This window comes from Schistosoma mansoni, chromosome 1 (assembly GCF_000237925.1).
Source record: "Schistosoma mansoni strain Puerto Rico chromosome 1, complete genome".
Classification (NCBI taxonomy): domain Eukaryota; kingdom Metazoa; phylum Platyhelminthes; class Trematoda; order Strigeidida; family Schistosomatidae; genus Schistosoma; species Schistosoma mansoni.
The window spans coordinates 45,830,643-45,852,004 of NC_031495.1; the positions used below are offsets into that span (position 1 = coordinate 45,830,643).

General features: G+C 34.6%; 1 protein-coding gene across 1 annotated transcript in view; it reads right to left on the reverse strand.

The window, feature by feature from the left end:
• Smp_170330 (putative collagen alpha-1(V) chain precursor) overlaps positions 1 to 21,362 on the reverse strand; it is a gene marked incomplete at both ends in the record, with an annotated part of 68,886 nt that continues 47,524 nt past the window's right edge. Inside the window, 18 exons of the mRNA XM_018794596.1 lie at positions 1 to 288; positions 1,313 to 1,605; positions 2,416 to 3,114; positions 4,133 to 4,228; positions 4,931 to 5,233; positions 5,455 to 5,695; positions 5,813 to 6,120; positions 7,147 to 7,290; positions 7,545 to 7,715; positions 8,751 to 8,885; positions 9,082 to 9,222; positions 9,548 to 9,655; positions 10,197 to 10,358; positions 11,716 to 11,926; positions 12,140 to 12,337; positions 12,938 to 13,116; positions 13,587 to 13,736; positions 15,135 to 15,275. Of these exons, the coding sequence (XP_018648994.1) occupies positions 1 to 288; positions 1,313 to 1,605; positions 2,416 to 3,114; positions 4,133 to 4,228; positions 4,931 to 5,233; positions 5,455 to 5,695; positions 5,813 to 6,120; positions 7,147 to 7,290; positions 7,545 to 7,715; positions 8,751 to 8,885; positions 9,082 to 9,222; positions 9,548 to 9,655; positions 10,197 to 10,358; positions 11,716 to 11,926; positions 12,140 to 12,337; positions 12,938 to 13,116; positions 13,587 to 13,736; positions 15,135 to 15,275 (3,968 nt within the window). The remainder of the gene's footprint in view (positions 289 to 1,312; positions 1,606 to 2,415; positions 3,115 to 4,132; positions 4,229 to 4,930; positions 5,234 to 5,454; positions 5,696 to 5,812; positions 6,121 to 7,146; positions 7,291 to 7,544; positions 7,716 to 8,750; positions 8,886 to 9,081; positions 9,223 to 9,547; positions 9,656 to 10,196; positions 10,359 to 11,715; positions 11,927 to 12,139; positions 12,338 to 12,937; positions 13,117 to 13,586; positions 13,737 to 15,134; positions 15,276 to 21,362) is intronic.

A 21,362-nucleotide genomic window follows, 5' to 3' on the forward strand; every position in this document is an offset into this window, starting at 1 on the left:
TTAAACAAAATATGATTGAAACCGTGACTTAGTACAAACACGACATCGACTTATTTCACGTAGTACTTTAGTTTCATCTGGTAAATGATCTGTAATATATTGACTGACTGGTTTTTGAAATTCTGTATTATTACTAACATGACGTAGATAATAAGCTTTTGCATCTGACCAATAATTGCACAAACTCATACCATTATTGCATTCTAACAATGGAGAATAACTGAAATATTCAAGACAGCTGCCGGGCGATGAAAGTTGCTGACCACCACCAGTACTTCCAACACTATGCTAATAAAAGAAAAATATTTAAAATGATATATTTATTGTATATCCATAAAAATGTTTTTTTCTCTTCAGTTCCACTACCCTGATTTTGAAGGATAAATCATTTAAGAGTTATTTGTTTTACATACTGAACATAATGCAGCTTAGTTATACCTTGTTTTCTATGTGTTCATGAACAAAGATTTTTTTATTCATTATAGTTTGTTATGATAGTAGCTATATTCTGCTAGCTTCTTTATAAGTTAAACTTTTAACCACTGAATTACTGAGTTTTTTTAGCTTTATTACTGGAAGAACCTTGAGGACTGTCGGTAGTAACAGATAATTTATGACTCTAACAACTAACAACTATAAGATTGAGTCATATATTCTTCTTAAGTAAAGTGGTAATTCATTCATAAACATCACTGATTATTTCTCGAAAAACTTTGTTTCTGAATATTACTGATGATTACAAAAACCGACTAAACGACAATGATCTGGCGTAATAAAAATTATAAGGTAGAGAAAAGAAACATCAAGACAGAAAAACGAAATGTGAACTAAGGTTTGGAAGAAAATAACTGTATCTATTACTTAAAATCTATGGCGATAGTTGGTATTAACACTTTACAAACATTTGAATAAAGTGAAAAGAATAGGTAATTTATGGAATATTAAACCTGTCTTTTTAGATGAAAATACAATGAAGGTAGATTTAAAAGTCCAATAATCGTACAAACTGCTGATACATACTGAATCCTGTCAGACCATTACTCGTAATTGTAGAGGAACACTAATATGACATGTTACAACATAGTAATAAAAATATAGATGAACAAAATGCCTTTCTATGATATTTCTTCAAATAAAAAGTGATTAGGTGGCCACATTTGTATTTTCTTCCTCGCCCAAGGTTTTAAAACATTATTTACGTACATGTGAGTGACTTAGAGGTATGTCCGGTATGTTAACTTATCACAGATTTGATAAACTATACAGTGCTAAAATTGTTCAACTAAGAAAATGTATAGATTTATAATCTCACCATTACAAAGCTATATCCATCCCAAAGTCTTGCCCAGCCTTCTGGACAGTTAACTTCTTGAAGTTGATTTGCTTGTGCATGAAAAGCATAAGGTTGTGTTGGTGCTTCACAGACAACACAACGAGCAACTCTTCGATGAACTTCGCTTACATTTAGTGGCATCATTGGAAGAGGTTCCGTAGTAGCTAACCAGTAAGAACGATCAGCTCGAACACCAAGTTGACAAGATCCATCGCGAAGGCATTGGAAAAATGGCATTATACTGAACATACTTAGACATGAACTATGAGAACCTGACAAAAGATAAATATTCGGAAATATTCGTATTAGCAGGCAAGTAAATAAAAATAGGCTGAAATTCCACTTCTGAATATACTAAGAATACAAAAGTCATTTTGTGTTCTGAATATATAAAAAGTCATTAGAATCTAATAAGTGGATTGCAACTAACTATCGGAACTATGTTTAAACAAACAGGTTTGATAGCAATAAAAAGCTTGGTGAACCATTCTAGATAAATTCACCATACCATATACTTCGTTTTCATGAAGTTTTGTCCTCAGATTTTAATCAAACTGTTTATTAACAGTGTAAAAATAACATGTAATAATGAACAGTGGGCAAGTCAGCTTAAATAGATTTGGATTAAGTTGTAAGTTAAACTGTAACATAGGTTTAAAAATGACTTAACCACCGATTTTATCTTATAACTAAACAAAACCCTTTTTTCCTTACTCTCTCAACCAAACAGTCATAAATGATCATTGTCGATTATTTCGATCAATGACATCTAGCAGTGAATGACAATGATAATTTATTGAGTCGATTACTGACCTTGAGTTGGAATACATTCGACATTTTTGGTAAAACCCAAATATTGCTTTTTAAGCTATTTTAGTCAGTCGAATATATATTGTACTATTTAAGTAGCGAGGATCTTTTCCCAGAAGTATTTGTTGAACATTGTTCCGAAAACAAAAAACAGCTCAGCACATAAGGAAATGTTTTGGGATACAAAATAATTTTCATCTCACTATCTAGAATTTATACAAAAGAACAAGGCAGTTCGCATATTCAAAGGCTATTAAATAGTTAATACATACCTAAATCCATGGTTACTAATTCACCATTTCCATTTGCCATTACAAAACTATATCCGTCTGATATTTTTTGTGAACCTGGAGGACATACAGGTTCAGTGTCAGGATTTTGGAAATGCCTTGTGAACAAGTAGGTGCTCTGCAGCGCTTGTCCAGGAGGACCGCTGAATCCTTCGGGTCCGGGGGGTCCAACATCTCCAGGCATACCTCTTGGACCAATATCACCAGGAATACCCTTTAATCCTGGGTCTCCTTTCGGCCCTGGTTCTCCAGGTTCTCTACCAGTGGGACCGGGCAATCCCATTTCTCCCTTAGCTCCTTTTAATCCCCGCGGTGCCGGCTCCCCAATCATACCTTTTTGTCCAGGTTTTCCTGGTTCACCTTTTTCTCCTTTGACTCCAGGAAGACCAATAACATCTTCTCCAGGTATTCCAGGTATACCTATTGGTCCAGGATCACCAACGTCTCCAATTTCACCTTTCATTCCAACTGTTCCTGGCCAGCCAGTATCTCCTTTATCGCCTCTAGGGCCCAATAAGCCTGGCCTTCCGTCGTCACCTGGTAATCCAACATCCCCTGTAGGACCTGGATCTCCAATCGGACCTCTTGGGCCAATATCTCCTGGTATCCCCGGTTCACCTTTCTCACCTTTAATTCCAGGATAACCTCTTTGACCTTTAGCACCAGGTAAGGCCATATCACCTGGATCTCCTGCCTCACCTTGTTCACCTTTCGGACCTAAGTTATGACCACAAAGAAAGAAACAGGGAAGTTTACAAACCACAGATTGTGAGCATTCAAAAAGTGTACATGTTCATTCTCCACAAATCCCTTAAAACAAATATTTATACATAAGCACTTGATGAACATCTAATGTTGATAAAAAGATATCACTATATTCAGTCATCATTAGCTGCACAAAATAAGAAATCAACTTCTGTAATAAGAAAAGACGTTTGTTGAATTTAAGCAAAGATAATCTAATTAAATACAACCAGGACTAAATAGATGTCATATTTGAACCAGGACCAAATATTCACAACAGGAAACCAATGGAGTAACTTGTGGTAAGGCGAATACAAATGAGCTTTTGGTCAGTGACTTTTGTTGCAGTAATAATTCTTGATTTAGCCAGAATCCTCACATAGTTTAAATTAGTAGTTATGGAATTCGAAGCGGAACATGTAATTGTAAAACTTTGATGAACCATTTAGGTAACCGATTTTGCACCTGTCTCAGATGTTCAGATCTGTATGTTTTAATTTCCCCTTCAAATTCATTCGTGTTTTTACGGTTTACAAAGCCAATTTAGTTAAGTAATCATATACTAGGAAGAATAATTTGAAATTAAGCATACTTAGACTATTATTGTAGACTACTTATGAGTAGTATTAAAAATAGGATAACTTTTCTTGAATGACATTAACATCAGTCTATTACCATATTTCAAGTACACTAATAGGGGAATCATCAGTAAGTGAACCGTGTTATTCATAGTTATTGAAGAAAAATTCTTTTCTAAGAACTCGGTGCAATAAGTTTATACATTGATGAAATATATAATGGTGTTGATCTACATTGATTAATTTTTTAACATACGAAAAGATTTGATTATTGATGATTACATGCTAAGTGCATGTGTTTTATTTATTTACATTCAATTAACTTATTCTGTTCAGGTAAAAAATATAAGAAATCAATGAATTTCTTTGTTACTTACCAGTAAGGCCACGAAGCCCAGGATCACCTCGTTGACCTTTGGAACCAGGAATACCTCTTCCAGGTGGACCAGGATCACCAGTTTTACCCACTTTACCTGGTAGCCCTATTAAAATCAGAATTAAAAAAATAATTGTAAGGGAAATATCAGGTTTCATGTTAAATAGGATCTAATTAATACAATCTAAAAGTATTCAAATTTTTAGCTTGCGAGAACTAAAATTCCTCTGCTATTGCAGGATTTGATTGTGAATATTTTTACAATGACAAAATCTTGAAGATCTTACTACCACTAGTAAGAAGTTATTCAACGTAGGAATAGGGTATGTAATAGTATATGAATGAGTATTATTCCTCAAGAGAATACAGCCGCCTCATAGTAAACTTGATCATATATTTCATGTTCCCATACACAAATATTTACGAGAAAGTCAATGTAGTTAGACTTTTAATCACTATGAAATTATCCTAACAGTGAATTTAAAATATTTTCAATGAATTTTCCCCTTAAATCAATATTTATTGGGCTCCATTAGGTCAAGTTAGAAATCAGTTCAGTAAAAATTCGCGAATAATTTCCACTCGTGACTACATGATTGTAAAATTATGAAGTTTAGTAGAATTTCATGCTTCGTCATATAAACTTGAATTTCCTAGTTTATATGTTTTTATGTATATTGCAATTGTTTAGTTTCTATATTCTTACTGTCGAAGAATTATCGTGTTCCTATAAGGGTTTTGACAGAATATTAAAAAGTATTATAAATTACTCTGAAATACAAACCATTATTATAATTACCTGTTAAACCTTTTTCACCCGGTGGCCCTCTAGGACCTTGTGGACCAGGATCTCCAATAGGACTTTCTTCAGCTGGTAAACACTGACCAGGAGCACCGGGGAAACCCTTAGGTCCGGGTTGTCCTCTTGGTCCAGGATCACCTATAGGTCCGATATCACCGGATTCACCTTTATCTCCCTTTCTACCTGGGTATCCATCGTTTCCAGTGATACCTGGTTCACCCTTATCCCCAGATACTCCAGTCTGACCTTTGTCACCCACCCGACCTGGTAAACCGCGTAAGCCTTTTGGTCCAGCATCACCTAAATTGTGGTGAGAAGGATGAATAGAATAATGGTAATCATAAAATTATATTGTGGCAAGAATTTTAAGTAGAGATGGATGCACATACGCACAAACAGACTGATCATTTTCAGTCCTAAACATCAATGGGAAGATCCAAATAGCCAACATATATGAACTAAAATTGTGTTGAGAAAAAAAATTATAAGTACATGGTACATGGTCTTAAGTTTTATCTGACCTGGGAATCCTCTGTCTCCTTTGGGTCCCGGAAGTCCAGGAATGCCTCGTTCTCCCATATCTCCAGGTTCCCCGTCACGGCCAACTATTGTTTCTCCTGGTTCACCACGTTCCCCTTTGATACCCTTCTGACCCTTCCCCCCTGGAAAACCTTTAGGACCTAACAAGCCAGGTGGGCCTTCCTGACCTGGTTTTCCCGGACGGCCTTGCAAACCTGGCACTCCTGGATCGCCCACTATGCCCTGAAAGCAGAAGTTACAGAAGCGATTAAGAAAGAGGAAAGTAACAAAAATCTTGACAAAATAGCTCTTACATTGTTAGAGAGAACGACTGAAGAAATAAGAGTAATATCTACGTACCTTCGGCCCAATCAAACCTGTTACTCCAGGGGAACCTTTAGGTCCAGGTAGTCCAGGGTCTCCAGGCATCCCTGGAAGACCTTTCTCACCGACATCTCCGGTATCACCAACATCTCCAACTACTGCTTGACCATTGGTTCCTGCATCACCTGGAGGTCCACGCAAACCAGGTTTTCCAGTGGAACCTTTTTCTCCAACATCACCCGGAGGACCACGTTCTCCCGTATCACCTTTTTCACCAAATGAGTCTGCACCAGGAATACCAGGTTCACCCTTTGGACCCGGTTGACCTTCATCACCAGGACCACCTACATTCATAAAATGATGGAATATAATTTATTAGATTGTTTGCTAAATAGGCTTTGCTTTGTATGTGAACAAAAATCTGTAACATTAATCCAATTTTTGTAGGCATGATCATGATCACCAACCTCCTAAAGAATAGGCGGAGATATCGTATTTGAAGTAAAAAAAATGTTCAGGAAACGAGTTTAACACAAATGATGGTGATAGGTTTTGATATTTCTGAAATAATACATAAAGTTACGTATAAGATTTTTACACTCAACTAACAGACTGTACAAATCGGACATTGAGATATATCAATACCTGTAATGTTTTTTTCACTCGTAAATATAGATGATACAAATGAACTATTATGGTTACTTTAAATAGTTATAACCAAGTGGTTAATAATTAAAAGTGTTCTGTTTAATGCGACTATCTTGGTCTAAATCTAAGGCGAACTGATAAGTCTAACTGTCTGTTGTTTCACAGGAATCTGTATTTAGGTATAAGTGCCAGACGAATATTGAATGAGGATATTTACGATGTGCGTCTTTAAGGAAAGTAACAAGTTACTATAAAAAATGGTATCTGTCTAGTCGTGTTAACAAGATATATTTAAATAACTCTTAACACCACACTGTTAGTAAATAAGATAAAAGTTTCTAAACTTAGGCTTTTAATTTATTCTGTCACTTAATCTGAATATTTCCATTAAATAACTTATCCTGTTTCTAGATCACCAAACTCAAAATCTCAATCACTTTTTCCAAGTAATGTTAAGTCGGTTAAAGTGCGTATGAAGTGTTGTGTTTTTGCGAAGCAGTTAATCTTTATACCCTCTTGTTAGACGTTGCTGTCTGACACTCTTGCTGTTCAGCGTCCTGAGAAAGCCAGTCGTACTCATTGATTTGCGTTATTCAATGATATTCGTTTTACCATATCAATCCATTTCGTTGCATCACGTTTGTAAAGTTTAAAAATTATAAGATAATCATAAAAATATCAGTCTGTTTATCAAATACAAATATAGCGCCTCAGTGTACTACCTGGTGGTCCTTCAAATCCTTTTGGCCCAGTCGTTCCTTCAAAGCCTTTAGGACCAGTAGTTCCGGGACGGCCAGGAGGACCTGTATCTCCTGAAGGACCATCTGGTCCAGGTAAGCCTGGTTCACCCGTTAAACCTTTTTCACCTGCAAAGAAGGAAATGTAAAAGTAAGGTTCAATAATTTCAAACGATTTGAAGAGGAATGATTATTAACTGTGTTGAAGCTCAAATCTAAACTGTGGATTAACATATTTTTTAAAATTTCAATAAATTATATTTGAAGGAAAATATAATATAATACGTACATCCAACTATCTACTGTTTTATAATGATATGCAATAAACTGAGTATAGTTTAAAAATAAATGCACTAGTTCATAAGTAATGACAGTTAACCTACCTGGTCGTCCAATTGGACCTGATGGTCCTCGCTCTCCTTTCGCACCTCTTAATCCAGGTTCGCCTTTTTGTCCTTCTGGACCTTCTGGACCAGGAGGTCCAGGTTCTCCTTTGTCTGCTGCTCCCAGACATCTGCCTTTATCTCCAGGTATACCAGGACGTCCAGGCAAACCTAAAATATAACATAGAAGGAGGTATAATTAACTCTGTCGTAAGATAATATTACTAACAAGTTACGTTTTACTAGAAATTCCCTTGATATGCTGCTGTACTGGAACTTAAATTACATTTTGCCGGTAGCAAAATTTTTAAAAGTAGTAATTTACTCAAAGCAAAATATGTGTCAGCTCATGTATTGTTATGTCCCGATAACAATAGTGAATGGTAACTTTGGGACCCGTTTATGGACCAATACTATGTGTATATTTTTATTGTATAGTTGTTAACTAACTAAACTATTCATATTCATGTTCCTTTTGTCATAAGATTCATTTTGACCCATAGACTATCATTATACGATTTACACAGTCTATTAATTACTGTTCACCCTATTCACAGTCACATTCAACTGAATCTTTTACAAATGTTATTTTCCATTTTATGGTACGATGTGGTCTGTTTGATCGGTATATAAACCTAGTATGCTTGAAATATATTATCCATACTGCAGAGGCTGAGATTGGTGTTTTGGACTTAACTGGCTGGGCTAGGCAGAAAGCAGGACCGACAAGTACTCTAGACTGCTCGTACGGGTTTCCGTGTGTCACTGGTCCGATCGACAATTCGCTGATCTCTGATTGGCGGTCTTATCACGTTACACATTAACAGGGCATCCACTCGGCCACAAGTTATAACATGTACTGCCTCAAAATTGTTTAATTTTCACTTTCGAAAGTAACAATCAAAAAACAGAGGACACTAGATTGCAATGAACCATACTTAATAATTTAGGTTCAAATTAATTCCGGTAGCTAAACCACTGTCAACAGACAGATCCATTAATTATAAACTCAATGTTTCTTAAACATAACTTACATATTTCGTATTCATTTATCAAATATCAGTATTTGAGGTTTCTTGATTCAACTTTCAAGAACGTCACATTTGACCTCACAAACAGGCGTAATATTTATTAAGGTGAATACCGTTTAAATAATAAACGGTACACATAACTATTAAATCAAGTTTACCAATTGGTGAAACACACCTGGTTCTCCACTATCTCCTGGATCACCGATAATTCCCTTGATACCAGCACCACCACTTGGACCAGGATCACCTTGAAGTCCCGGTGGACCAATATCTCCACGTTCTCCTGCTAATCCAGGTCTTCCATCTAATCCTGTTGATCGTAATATTAATATTAACAGTAATAAATAAATAAATTTATTTTGTTATCTCAATAAAAACAACTAAAAATTAATAACTTATTCTAAAAGTGTACGCAATTACTATAATAACGGCATTAAAACATAATATTTCTCTTAGGACATGGGCTGTTTCACAAAAAGTTCAGTAAAATGATGGAATAATAATACCTGGATCTCCTGAATCACCAATTATACCAGGGTCTCCTTGCGAACCTTTTGGACCTGGTATACCTGGCCGCCCAGGTTCACCACGTTCTCCGGGGATTCCAGCTCCAGGTTGACCAGGCAATCCTTTTTCTCCTTTTGGACCTGTGGAAGTTATCAAAGGCATTGTTTGTATAAAAATTTCCTTGTAACATACAAAAATAGATCAACTATCCAAAATATTAGCAAGGTATAGAACAAATTGTTCACCTTTCACTGACGAACTGATTTATATAGAAGTTTTGGTATTGGTATCCAAAACATTATTCATGCTTTTCTTAACATTTAATCACACAGAGAATTTAAGCTGAATATCTCCAACTTTGAATAAAACAGTCAGACCCATTCACTCTTAAAAATGTCCAGAATTCGTATGAATAAAAAGACATACCTTTCAAAATCAATTATTTTACAACTCCTTAAGTCTTACCTGGGTAACCACGATCTCCTACTGGACCAATATCACCTACATCTCCTTTCACTCCGGTAACGCCAGCGGCCCCTGATACTCCTGGACTACCCTGTTCACCAGGATCACCTAAAAGATGAAACTAGAGTCGTGAGTTCAAATTAAATTATTTAAAAATTTCACATTTTATAAAGAAATAGTAGCTTGGCTACCATTTAGGAGGTTCCGAGAATGTAAACTAATAAGTATGGTGAAATAATACTGTCAGATTAATACAACTATAGTAATTTCAGTAGTTAGTATATAGAAAATGGGTCAATAATATTTCGCTTTGATTACGTATCGCAAAATAAAGCCACTACAATAACCAGTTAATATTGACTTTTTTTAAAGTAGAATTCATAATACTGATTATCACATACAGCTTTGGTTTTTATCATCTTCTGCATGAGAAGCTGCAGATCATTAATTTAGACACTAAATGTATCTTCAGTAATGTTTAGGAAGTCGGACAGATTTATTGCCCACTACACAGTAGTTGTGGTTGGGATAATAGTACAGAAGGATGTACGCGGCTATTTGATAAGATTTATTTTTGTTTATTAAAATATATCTTCTAAATGGGATAACACATTATTGATATGGATGTCGGAGATGAAAGTTATCTTACCTGGTTCACCTACAATTCCTTTTATTCCAGCAGGTCCAGGTATTCCTGGAAGTCCTTTTTCACCTCTAATCCCACTATCTCCAGGTTGACCTGGTGGTCCCTCATCACCTGGTTTTCCTTTATCTCCTCTTGGTCCAGGTTCACCTTTAGGTCCACGATCACCTTTTTCAACTAAACAAGAAAAAAAGTAGATATTAAATAACAAATGAATGGGTTTTGTGGATTTCTAAAAGTAAGCAATACATAAAAAAATAAATAAGTATCGTTTAAAAAGTAAATTATTCTGTCGTTTAGGCTAATAGCTTGATCAACTGGAATAAAAATGATATATGAAATTGATTTTTTTCTCGAACCGTGTATAAAATGTATTCACACCTTAAGAGAGATTATAGATGCTTAACTGTATAATATTGAAAAAAATGTGCTCACACAGTAAATTACGGCTCATTTTGTAGTGAATGAAGACACAGGTGAGGACAACCAGTCATACACCACGAATTACAACGTTAGTTGGTAAAATACAAAAACCATACTCTGATACTCTATTTGCAAAATGTTCATTAATTGTCTCAGTCTTCATTGTTCCTGGATTTCCACACCAATTGCTTTCTATTTCTGTTTTTCTCTTTTTGATCTTCTTAATCTTCTGCTATCAGATATTCTATTCCTTACTCACGATATATACTACTTATGTCGATATAAGTAGCCCACACCACAATTTCAGTTTATTCAATTATGATTTCTAACTTAACTGTGAATAAATCATGTAAAAAATTGTGTGTTTTTAAATCATTTTGATTTATTTTGAGAGTCAAATAAATCTTTATTATCAGTCTTTAGCTTGAAATTCATATTTTTTCTATTGTGTTCATGTTGCTGTAAAGATTCAGCCTACGGTTGTTAAAAGCGGTTCAGAAATCGAATCGAGCGTTCATTTAGCAAGAGTCATCAGGCTATTTATTGCTGGATAGTTTATATATTCGTCAAGATCTAGTCCGAAATGAAAAGGAATGCTTTGTAGGTCGGATCGTACAATCAAGGTAAGAAATTGAATACTAATTCTCTCAAAAAATACCACATATCCTACATTGTATATGTACACAGGCCATCTTGCTCTTGATCTATTGTGTTCAAATTTGTAAACAAGAGGGCAGTTGTATCGTACCGGTTTATAAATTAGACTTTCGTGTATTCAAGTATTAGACACGAAACTAAAATAGTGTTGTTAACTTCACGAAACTTCAGGTTATCAGTAAGAGTATTTCATACCTTAGTCAAAAGAATTTGTAATCAGTTAAGTATATTTGTTACTTAAAATTTTCCATCAATATTGATCAAATGACTAACTCGTATAATTTAGGAATTTTCAGATAAAATTCATGAATTTCTGATACTTCCCTTCTCCAACTTCTTATTGAAGAAAATTATTTAATTTTTATTCTGTTGTTAAAAAATAGATTTTATGTTTCATATGGTCTTTAGGATCTTTATTCACCAAAAGAACTGTTAATGAACATACCAGTTAAATTACGACTTTGAATAACATTCACAGTACAATTTCCAGGTTCTCCAGAATCGCCTAATTCACCTTTCAGTCCAGGACGTCCAGGTTGACCTTTTTCACCTTTATCACCAAATCTAACTTCAGCTGTCGCACCTTTGTAACCTTTTTCGCCTAGTATACCTTTAGGACCTTTCTGTCCAGGTAAACCTCGTAAGCCAGGGTCACCCTGAAGGGGGGAAAAAGTTCACATTTAGATGATATTACCAACAATTCAACTATCACCTTTTAATATAACTGACAAAATTATAACATTAAGCATTATCTATTCTATATAAATCAGCCAACAACAGGTTTAATGAAATCTTAAGGATAATTTGCACTAAAAATCCTATAGGTAGTAAACAATGCATATAACTGAGTAATTTTTAGAAGTACTAACCTGTGGTCCTTCTAATCCTCGGTCTCCTTTCTCTCCTGGAGAGCCTATAATACCCTTGATTCCTTTGTCGCCTTTGACTCCATCCACACCCGGATAACCTTTAGGGCCTTTTAGAATTCCAGTGTATTCTGTTCTTGTTTCACCTGGTTCACCTTTGAAACCTTTTGGTCCAGGGAGACCATGTTCACCTTGATCACCCTAGAGAAACATTAGGAAATCAAATATTACGTGATAACATTTATGTACAGCTAACGATAGAATAAAGTAATAGTAATATCAAGTAGTTGTGTAAACGATTATTAACATATTTGATACATGTAACAATTACTTATAATGATTATCTAAGGTAAATATCACACAACATTTGCTTTCGCACATAGGGACACAAACAAAATAACTTCTAGAGTATTGGTCCTAGTTAGTTCCTTTAAAAATTTCATTAGAGTACAATTTACGGTAACTATATAATCTAGAGAAATAATAAACTTTAATGAACTATTGATAAAACAACCTCCGGAAAGGCAGCTTATTGACCGAAATACTCAACTTTCAAACACTAGGTCTCAGGTTTGAACTCAACCCTCCTTATGTCGACTAAAACAGCCGGTTTGTTATAATGTGAATATTTTGATAAACTAGATCCAATTATTTATGATAAAATCGTTTGGTTATCTATTTGTACTTCTTGCGGTTTTGAAGTATGAAGTCAACATACAATCTTGTTCTTCTGTGTTCTTTATATCAGACGAAAAGATGTCTTAACATAAAACGGTGAAATTAACATCTAAGTAAACTTACTTCATAACCCTGTGAACCCGTACGACCTTGATTCCCAGGAGCACCGCGACTCCCTCGTTCTCCTTTGGCACCATCTCGACCTCGTGGACCTGGAAGACCAGCTGGACCGATATCGCCTTTTTCACCCTTTGCTCCAGGTATACCGGGTCTACACAAACTACATCGTTCTCCAGGTTCACCTAAATATTCAGAATTAACAGTAATGTACCAAGTATACAGTGACTTTTGATATCATTCAGTATTAATTAGTTATATGTTCAAAAACTTGAAATCATCTTACTTTCCGGTAAAACCGCTTTTCAATAGCTACTTTTCCAAGCTAAAATACAAATAGTAGGTTAGTCTGTTGGTTCACCATTTAAATGATCATTTATTTTCTGGTAAACGTGTTACTATTTATTAAGTATAGCCAATCAGTTGCTTAAGTTTCATGAACGACTATCAACTAATAGGGAACAGTGTTCATAAACCGTTTGCTGTTAAAGTTTATCAATATTCAAACAGTTTTTATATTATTGACCAGCACATCGATAAACTTTAATCGCTACGTAATGATATGATTTCTTCATCATTACATAATACTTAAATTATTCACGTTACCATGTTAAAGTTAAGAAACACTCCTCAGTAATTTATATAATTAACTGACCTTGAGGCCCCATTGGACCTTGTTTTCCATGTTTTCCAGCTAAACCATCCAATCCGCGTTCACCTTTTTCACCTGGTGGACCAGGACGACCAGATCCTTTAGTACCCGGCAATCCACGTTCACCTTTTAAACCCTTTGGACCTTTCGGACCTTTGAGAAAGAATCGACAATGATTTATTACATGACAAAATATATAGGTAAATTTGAAGAGGGCATACAAATATGTGTTGTTTGATCATATGATCATCCTAACATCAAATGGATGCCCGAATAAACTTAGCTCTGCTTAATTAAAAATATTACCATTGCTATATAGTTTCTTGTTTGTTTGAAATCGTTTATGTTTCTATAACTTCTGCCAAAGTAATAACGTCACAGCTTTTACAAAGATCAGATAAACAGTAATTCAAACTGAAGATAAAATATGAAAGAAACTAAGAATGCTAGACTAGTTTGTAGCATAATATGTATTACTGTCTAGATGCCATGATTTAAAAACAATATCACTTCCTAGTGAAGTTAATATTTAATTAGAATTCATCAACGCACTATAAAAATGGGTACTTACAGAAGCCTATTTAATAACAATAATTGTATATTTAAAATAATATAGGAAAATACAATAGGATTAATTTCTTATACACATTTATCTATTTCACCCCACGAGTGGAATTCCAGAGACATCAAACATATATTCACTGTTTTTATCAGGTACCCTCATTATGTACCCACTCTTACTGATATTTTACCCGTACACTATCCATAGTTAATTTAATTAATTTCAATAAAATATATTCAAATCAATAGGCTACAAAACAATCAAAGAAACAGGTAAAGACAGACATATCGTAGTAATTATAGTTATTGTTCATTGCCCTGTGCTTTTGTATTCTATCTGGTTGTAGATGTACCGCCTTCATTATACTATTCTTTCTTAGACATAACGTCACAGTCCTCCTGGTAAGTAAATACTGGGTCTTAAATCTTGTTTCATATCATTATAATCTCTCTAACAAATGTCTTTTTGTGAACTTGTTTTCCGATAAATTACTCTAATATCTCTGCCCTTCACATGTTAAATTCCCTTATGTATCAGCCTGATCATGCTTTTAAATCTGCGCGCCTTCTGTATTTATTTCAGAATATAGTTTATTTGATTTAATATTCATGAGAATGGTAAGTTTAAAACTGTTTCGTTCGAAACATTTATTATCAAAAAAATTATTCGTATTTATAATGCCGAATATTTTGAGTAAAATCTGCAACGGGACGTTAGAATAACTATCGTTTGTTGACATCAGTTGAATGATTTAATTCTGATAAATCGGTAAATCCTAACGAAACTTTTCAATGTAGTAAGTAGATGTGTCAAAAAATTAATGTTGTAATCGGTATAGGATGTGTTGACTAGTTCAAAGTAAAAAATTTCATAAATATCTCAAGCCTACATGGTCTAAAAACATAGGTTTGAAAATAGGTTAGCAAGTTCACTACTTATCACTTAAGCTTCTGAGTTAAAACTTCAATTACTATGCAAATGCAACTAACCTTGAGGCCCATCATAACCTCTATCTCCAGGATCACCCGGCGCACCTCTATGGCCAATACCCGGTTCTCCTTTATCACCCGGTAGTCCATCATCACCTGGACTTCCAGGTAGTCCAGGTAAACCAGTTCGTCCGTCATCACCTGAAAGAAATCATCATGTGGTGAACGATATATTTATGTTCATTTATAAATATTGAGAAATGAATTAAAATATAGTATGATTTGGATAGATAGTATCTTGTGAAATTTGTAAAAGATTGTTAGTTATCATAATAATTCCTATTATTCTGATTTTAGGCATATTTATAACCATCCGTCTGATTGGAATTTACGGTCAGTATTAGGCATATGAAGGTAATTTCAAACAAAATTCTTTATTTACCAGGTGATCCTTTTGGACCCGGTGGACCAGGTGGTCCAATGGGACAGTCAAATCCAGGGTCACCAACCGGTCCTTGTGGACCAACCAAGCCTTTCAATCCCCTGTCTCCTATGGATCCAGGAATCCCAGGAAATCCTTTCTCTCCAGGTTCTCCGGGTATACCACGTTGTCCAGGTCTCCCAGGTAAAATACCTGTGCATTCTGTAGTACCCTAAAAAGCATTAAGATGAATTAAAAAGTGTTATTTGTCGTACAGGATAGTATTCATAACTGTAGAAACATGTTTATAGTTTATAATTGTTTGCTATAAGGAAAGTATAACTGATCGTAAACAAGTCTGAAGTGTTATAAAGGCACATTCACAGAGTTATCACAGAAGCTATTGATGCCTTCGCACCATATGGATGTTATCATACTTATTAATACGGCTATTTCGTAAATGGACAGTCTTGTGATTGAAGTGTTTTCGTTTCAACTTTTCGTCTAGTGCCATATCTAAAATGCTCCCCGGGGAAATAATCGTAGTCACGGACTGACATCAGCAGAAAGGATTTTGAAAACTAAGTGACAGTGAACAGCCATTAAATACTAGTTTGAAGCTTTTAACAATATACATCAGTCACCCGATAAGAAATCAAACTCAGAAGCATGCTTTAGCCATGATACAATTAGAAAGCTGCTGTAGAACTTCTTGGTTTGCATTTTTACCTACAGCTAATCCACGAACTAGTATGGCTGTAATCCAGTACTGTCAGCGACAACTGTCCGTCACAACATAGTCGTACTCCATTACTCAGATATTCAATGGTCCCTGGTTTACAGTTGTTCTCCAGTTAACGACAATCCGTGATCTGAACTATTTTCAGATTTAACTTATTCCCACAAGACTCTCAACTTAACATATGACTTTGTGTTAAAATTTCCAATAACATGATGAGCATTTTGTAAATTAGTTGTGTTAGTCTGCCATTCATTTTTTTAGAACAAAGCCCTTCAATAGTGATTACGCGTTTTCTGAACACAGGACGTTTTGTGATGAGTTATTTTGTCAATAAAACTTTCCACATTTAATGAATGCACGAATCTCATGACTTCAATCCAAATGATAATAAACTAATGTAATTAAGGAGATCAAGGTTTCCCCCAAAAAAGATTTTTTTTTACTTACCCCAGGTTCACCAGGATCTCCAACAAATCCGCGTAGTCCATCTGCCCCTGGATCTCCAGGTAGACCTTTAGGACCTGGTGGACCACGATCACCGATTAAACCATCACGTCCTTGACCACCCTAAATCAAATTATTCGAAGGATTTGTTAGTTGAAGATATAGTTTAAATAACCAGATCATGTATAACAGGTTTTACACTTCGTCTTCAAAACTGTGGCAATCGTGGTTTTCTCTTTTATTCAGTACAATGAAAAATGTTAATCCTAATGTTAGCTTAGACTAACAAAATACATTCACTTCCAATTATATTTCCATTTTCCAATTTCTTTATTTTGATGCAGTAATAGACAAATATTTCCAATACTTTCGTACCTGGTATCGATAAGTCATGTTCATAATCACCTGACTCTAACGATAAATATATTATTGACAGAGGTAGCATTAACCTATCCAACAAAATCTGTGATAACAAGAAATCATTTTACACTTTTGATTGTGAACAAAATTTTACTAAAACTTGTGGACTATGGTAATAAAATAATGACGTATTTTGTTATGATATTTTTCAAGTAAAACAATTTACTTTTATGTTGTACACAGTTTCTTACTACATTTATGATTTGGTAGGTTAACTTACTTTAACACCTGGTTGTCCAGCACTTCCTTTAATGCCTTTAGGACCCTGGAAAAGAAAAAATAGCAAAGCATTAGCCACGCAAATCATACTACTTAGAAAAAGTAAGTAGTGTGAAATGTACCAAACCTTTTTCAGATATTAATTTATCACCAGTGCTTTAACTGAAATACATTTTTCAGAAATTTTCTTATTGAGTAATTCACCCTTTGGTATCATCCTATTTGTCGTCACCTATATCATGAAACAGTATATATATATTTCTATTTTCAACGCAAAAGTTAACTACCCTAGAAAATGCCTATAGTAAATCTGATATATGTATCACTGTCAATGACTAAGTCTTGAGATAAACGTTTCATTTAAATATAAAATTTCGTATTTATTTTATCAATCTTCTAACTTACCAGAGGCCCATCGGGACCTGGAAGTCCTTTTACTCCCGGCAAACCAATAGTTCCATCTATGCCCTATTTAAAAATTAATAAAATATTCAATAAGCAGTTTTAGACAACCAAGTTAAATTTTATCATTTCAATCAGATTATCGCGTAATATGTTGAAACAATGATGATATTTTATGGTTTTAGGAATTCTCTTGGAAAAGTATACTTCTTATTCTACCGTGTTCAGACCGAAAATTAGTATTTCCACAACTGCTTACGTTTAATACCTGGATAATTAATGTACTAGTAGCTTTTTCAGTACATAATTGAAAAGAATCTCAAAAGATTTGTGAAAAGAAGTTGCAACGCATTTAGCCACGAACAAATAACTTTATTCTTGTTACGACAACCTGGATTCTCAGTTACTTTATGTCATAAATTTTATTTTTGATTAATAAATTGGTATCCGACAGATAACTAACTCAATCACACCACTCCCGTTTGTCTATAAGTTAAACAAACTTCAATTCAGAAATTCACATACCAAAATAGTTGACCAGTGGTTTTGTATTTAAAATTTTACTTTGTTAGAATGAGGGGAAGTATTTCGTGGGTAAATAATCAATTTGAATAACTCAGTCATCTCAGTATTTTATCAACTCAACTAAGTTTTAACGATTCAATTTCAAAATAAAACACAATTCAAGTTGATTCACACTAAAAGGCAAATGTTAAGTGGTTGAATATCCATTTGACACTGATTTACTGTAAAACAGAACGTAAGTCATATCCAGAACTTCCCAGTGGTAATGTCTCGGACTGTGAAGCTAGGTGATAGAGTCGAACCTGACAGGAAGCACCAGTTCACTCAAGACAACATATATACCTTGATGATTGGTGTCAAATAGCATGAAAACTAGGTCTATAATTTCCTGTCAATTACTTTCGACAATCTGTAATTCCAACCCAGAGCACGTGGTGTTAAATCAGTTAGACTAGTGACCTCAATGCTACTTGATCTACAGAATTCAACCAGTAATAAAAGGGCTAAACAAACATGACAATGACCCTTACTTAATGATCAAACAGTTGTAACTAAAAGATAAGTTTGGTTCCTCACTGCATGAAATAGGCTTCTCCTAGCTACATAAGTTAAGTACAAACAATAAAGTTGTAAATGACTCTATACACTCACTCTTATTCCTTTCGCTCCTTTAGAACCTGGATAGCCTTTAGGACCTGTATCACCCTATTAAAAACAAAAGTAAAAATAGAAAAAAATGGTTGGTAAATTTTCCATTTATAATGATTTTAAACATTTCATCATATTTTTCAGTAAAGGGTTGTGGAGATTGTTGAATTTCATTGAAATCATAAGCATTAACATTGGCACAGCTCGATGCCGGCTCAGTGGTCCAGAGATCAAGTGTTCGCGCGAGACAGGATGTCGTGCGTTCGAGTACCGCGTGTGGGGTCGTGGATGCTCACTGCTGAGGAGTCCCACACTAGGACGAAACGGCCGTCCAATGCTTCCAGGTTTCCAATGGAAACTTATCAGTTTGTGATTTCAATCAGGTTCCATAATATGTGGAATATAGATAAATAGAGTGAAACAACAGTGGGTTTCTAGGAATTAGAAAAGATTAATGATTTTGTAATAAATTGATAGTTGAGAATAGGATCATAATCTGTTGAAACAAATCGATAACGGTCAGGACTGGCCTAATTATTTCAATTCCAAATGGCTTACTGTATACCTTATCCTAATCCAATAGATAGGTTGAGATTGATGGTAGGTATTGCTTAGTGCAAATCTGTGACAAACTACTTACATTCTTTAAAATAAATAAATACTTATCAAAAATAACACATACTCGATCGCCAGGAGGTCCAATTAGAGCTTTTCGGCCTTGTTCCAATGTGGTAACTGAACAATTTCTGCCTGGATCTCCAGGATCTCCAGGTGAGCCTGGAGCACCTTTGACTGGTGTATAAGTGTCAATGATACTTTCTCCTGGCTCACCAGCTTCACCAGGTACACCGAAGTCACCATCTTCACCCTTTTGTCGAAAATAAAAATTTTCAAACATATACTTTATTGATGAGGATTTCCAGAATATGAACCATAAAAGTTGAAAGATAATACATTCTGAAAGTGTTCATCCAAAAAGTTAGACTATTCTACAAAAGCTAAAATGTCTTTCAAATCAGTCCAGTTAAATCAAAAATAGAACATGAATAAAAGCCTATTTATTAGTTAAGCAGAACGGTAAAAAATATGATTTTAGTCGCTGCTACTATGTTTTAGCAATGTTGATATGGTGCACACAAAAATTGACAGTTTAGAATTACTTAATTCACTTTGATTTAGTTAGGTGGATAACACTAACAGTTATGTAACACATATATTCAATTCAATGGATTATATGACCTTTTCTTTACATTTCATTACAGATACATATTTATTATTGCTGTCTATCTAGTTAATTTAAATTCATAGTTCATGTATTTAATGGCATTTTTTTAAGATTCCACCACAAATCAATATTTCTACTGTATATCTGTTACTTATGCAGACGTAAAGGAGAGGATCGGCAAAGCAAGGACAGAATTCCTACGGTTGAAGAACATATGGAACTCCAAACATCTGTCAACTAGTTTCAAGGTGATAATCTTCAATACGAATGTCAAGACAGTCCTACTGTATGGAGCTGAAACGTGGAGAACCACTACATCCATCGTCAACAAGGTACAAGTATTTATAAACAGTTGTTTACGCAAAATACTCAACATTCACTGGCCGGATACTATCAGCAACAGACTACTATGGGAGAGGACAAACCAGCTTCCAGATGAAGAGGAAATTAGGAAAAGACGTTGGAAGTGGATAGGACATACATTAAGGAAATCACCAAACTGCATGACGAGGCAAACCCTAACTTGGAATCCGGAAGGGAAGTGGGAAAGAGGAAGGCCGAAGAACACATTACGCCAAAGGATTGAAGCAGATACGAAAAGGATGAATAACAACTGGAAAGAAGTGGAAAGGATTGCTTGGGACAGGGTTGGATGGAGACTACTTGTGGGTGACCTATACTCCTCAACGAGGGGTAACAGGCATAAGTAAGTATATCTGGTACTTGAATAAAGAAAAAGAGAAAAAATTTCTTGAAAAAATGCTTAAGCTTAGGCAAACATTAAATGTTTCTAACCAACTCATTTTAAGTTATGTTAGGTAGAACGAGGTTTAATTCATCGAAATTCAATGTATATACAAGAACAAACTTTATGAAAATTAGCTTATTTGAAAGAAAATAATTGTAGATTGAATAGTCTTATAGTGAGTTAACTAAAAGGAAAAGGGAACAGAATTCACCAATTCTAGTAACCATTCTTGGCAAATCAACAAATATAGCTTTGTATTTAAAGAGAATCTTGATTTATTAGCCATTTACGGAAAAAGTAAAATATTACAATTGATAATGTTTTTAAATATCGAAGCTCAGCCAATCAAAAGATTGTTGTTTAAAAGTTAAATTATATTAAATACACGTTTAGCCAATTAATCAAGATCAGACATAATTGTGAAACGATATTAGAATCCAATAGTAAACTATGAAAATCGTTTCTAACTCTACAGATTCTGTCATCATGTTCTA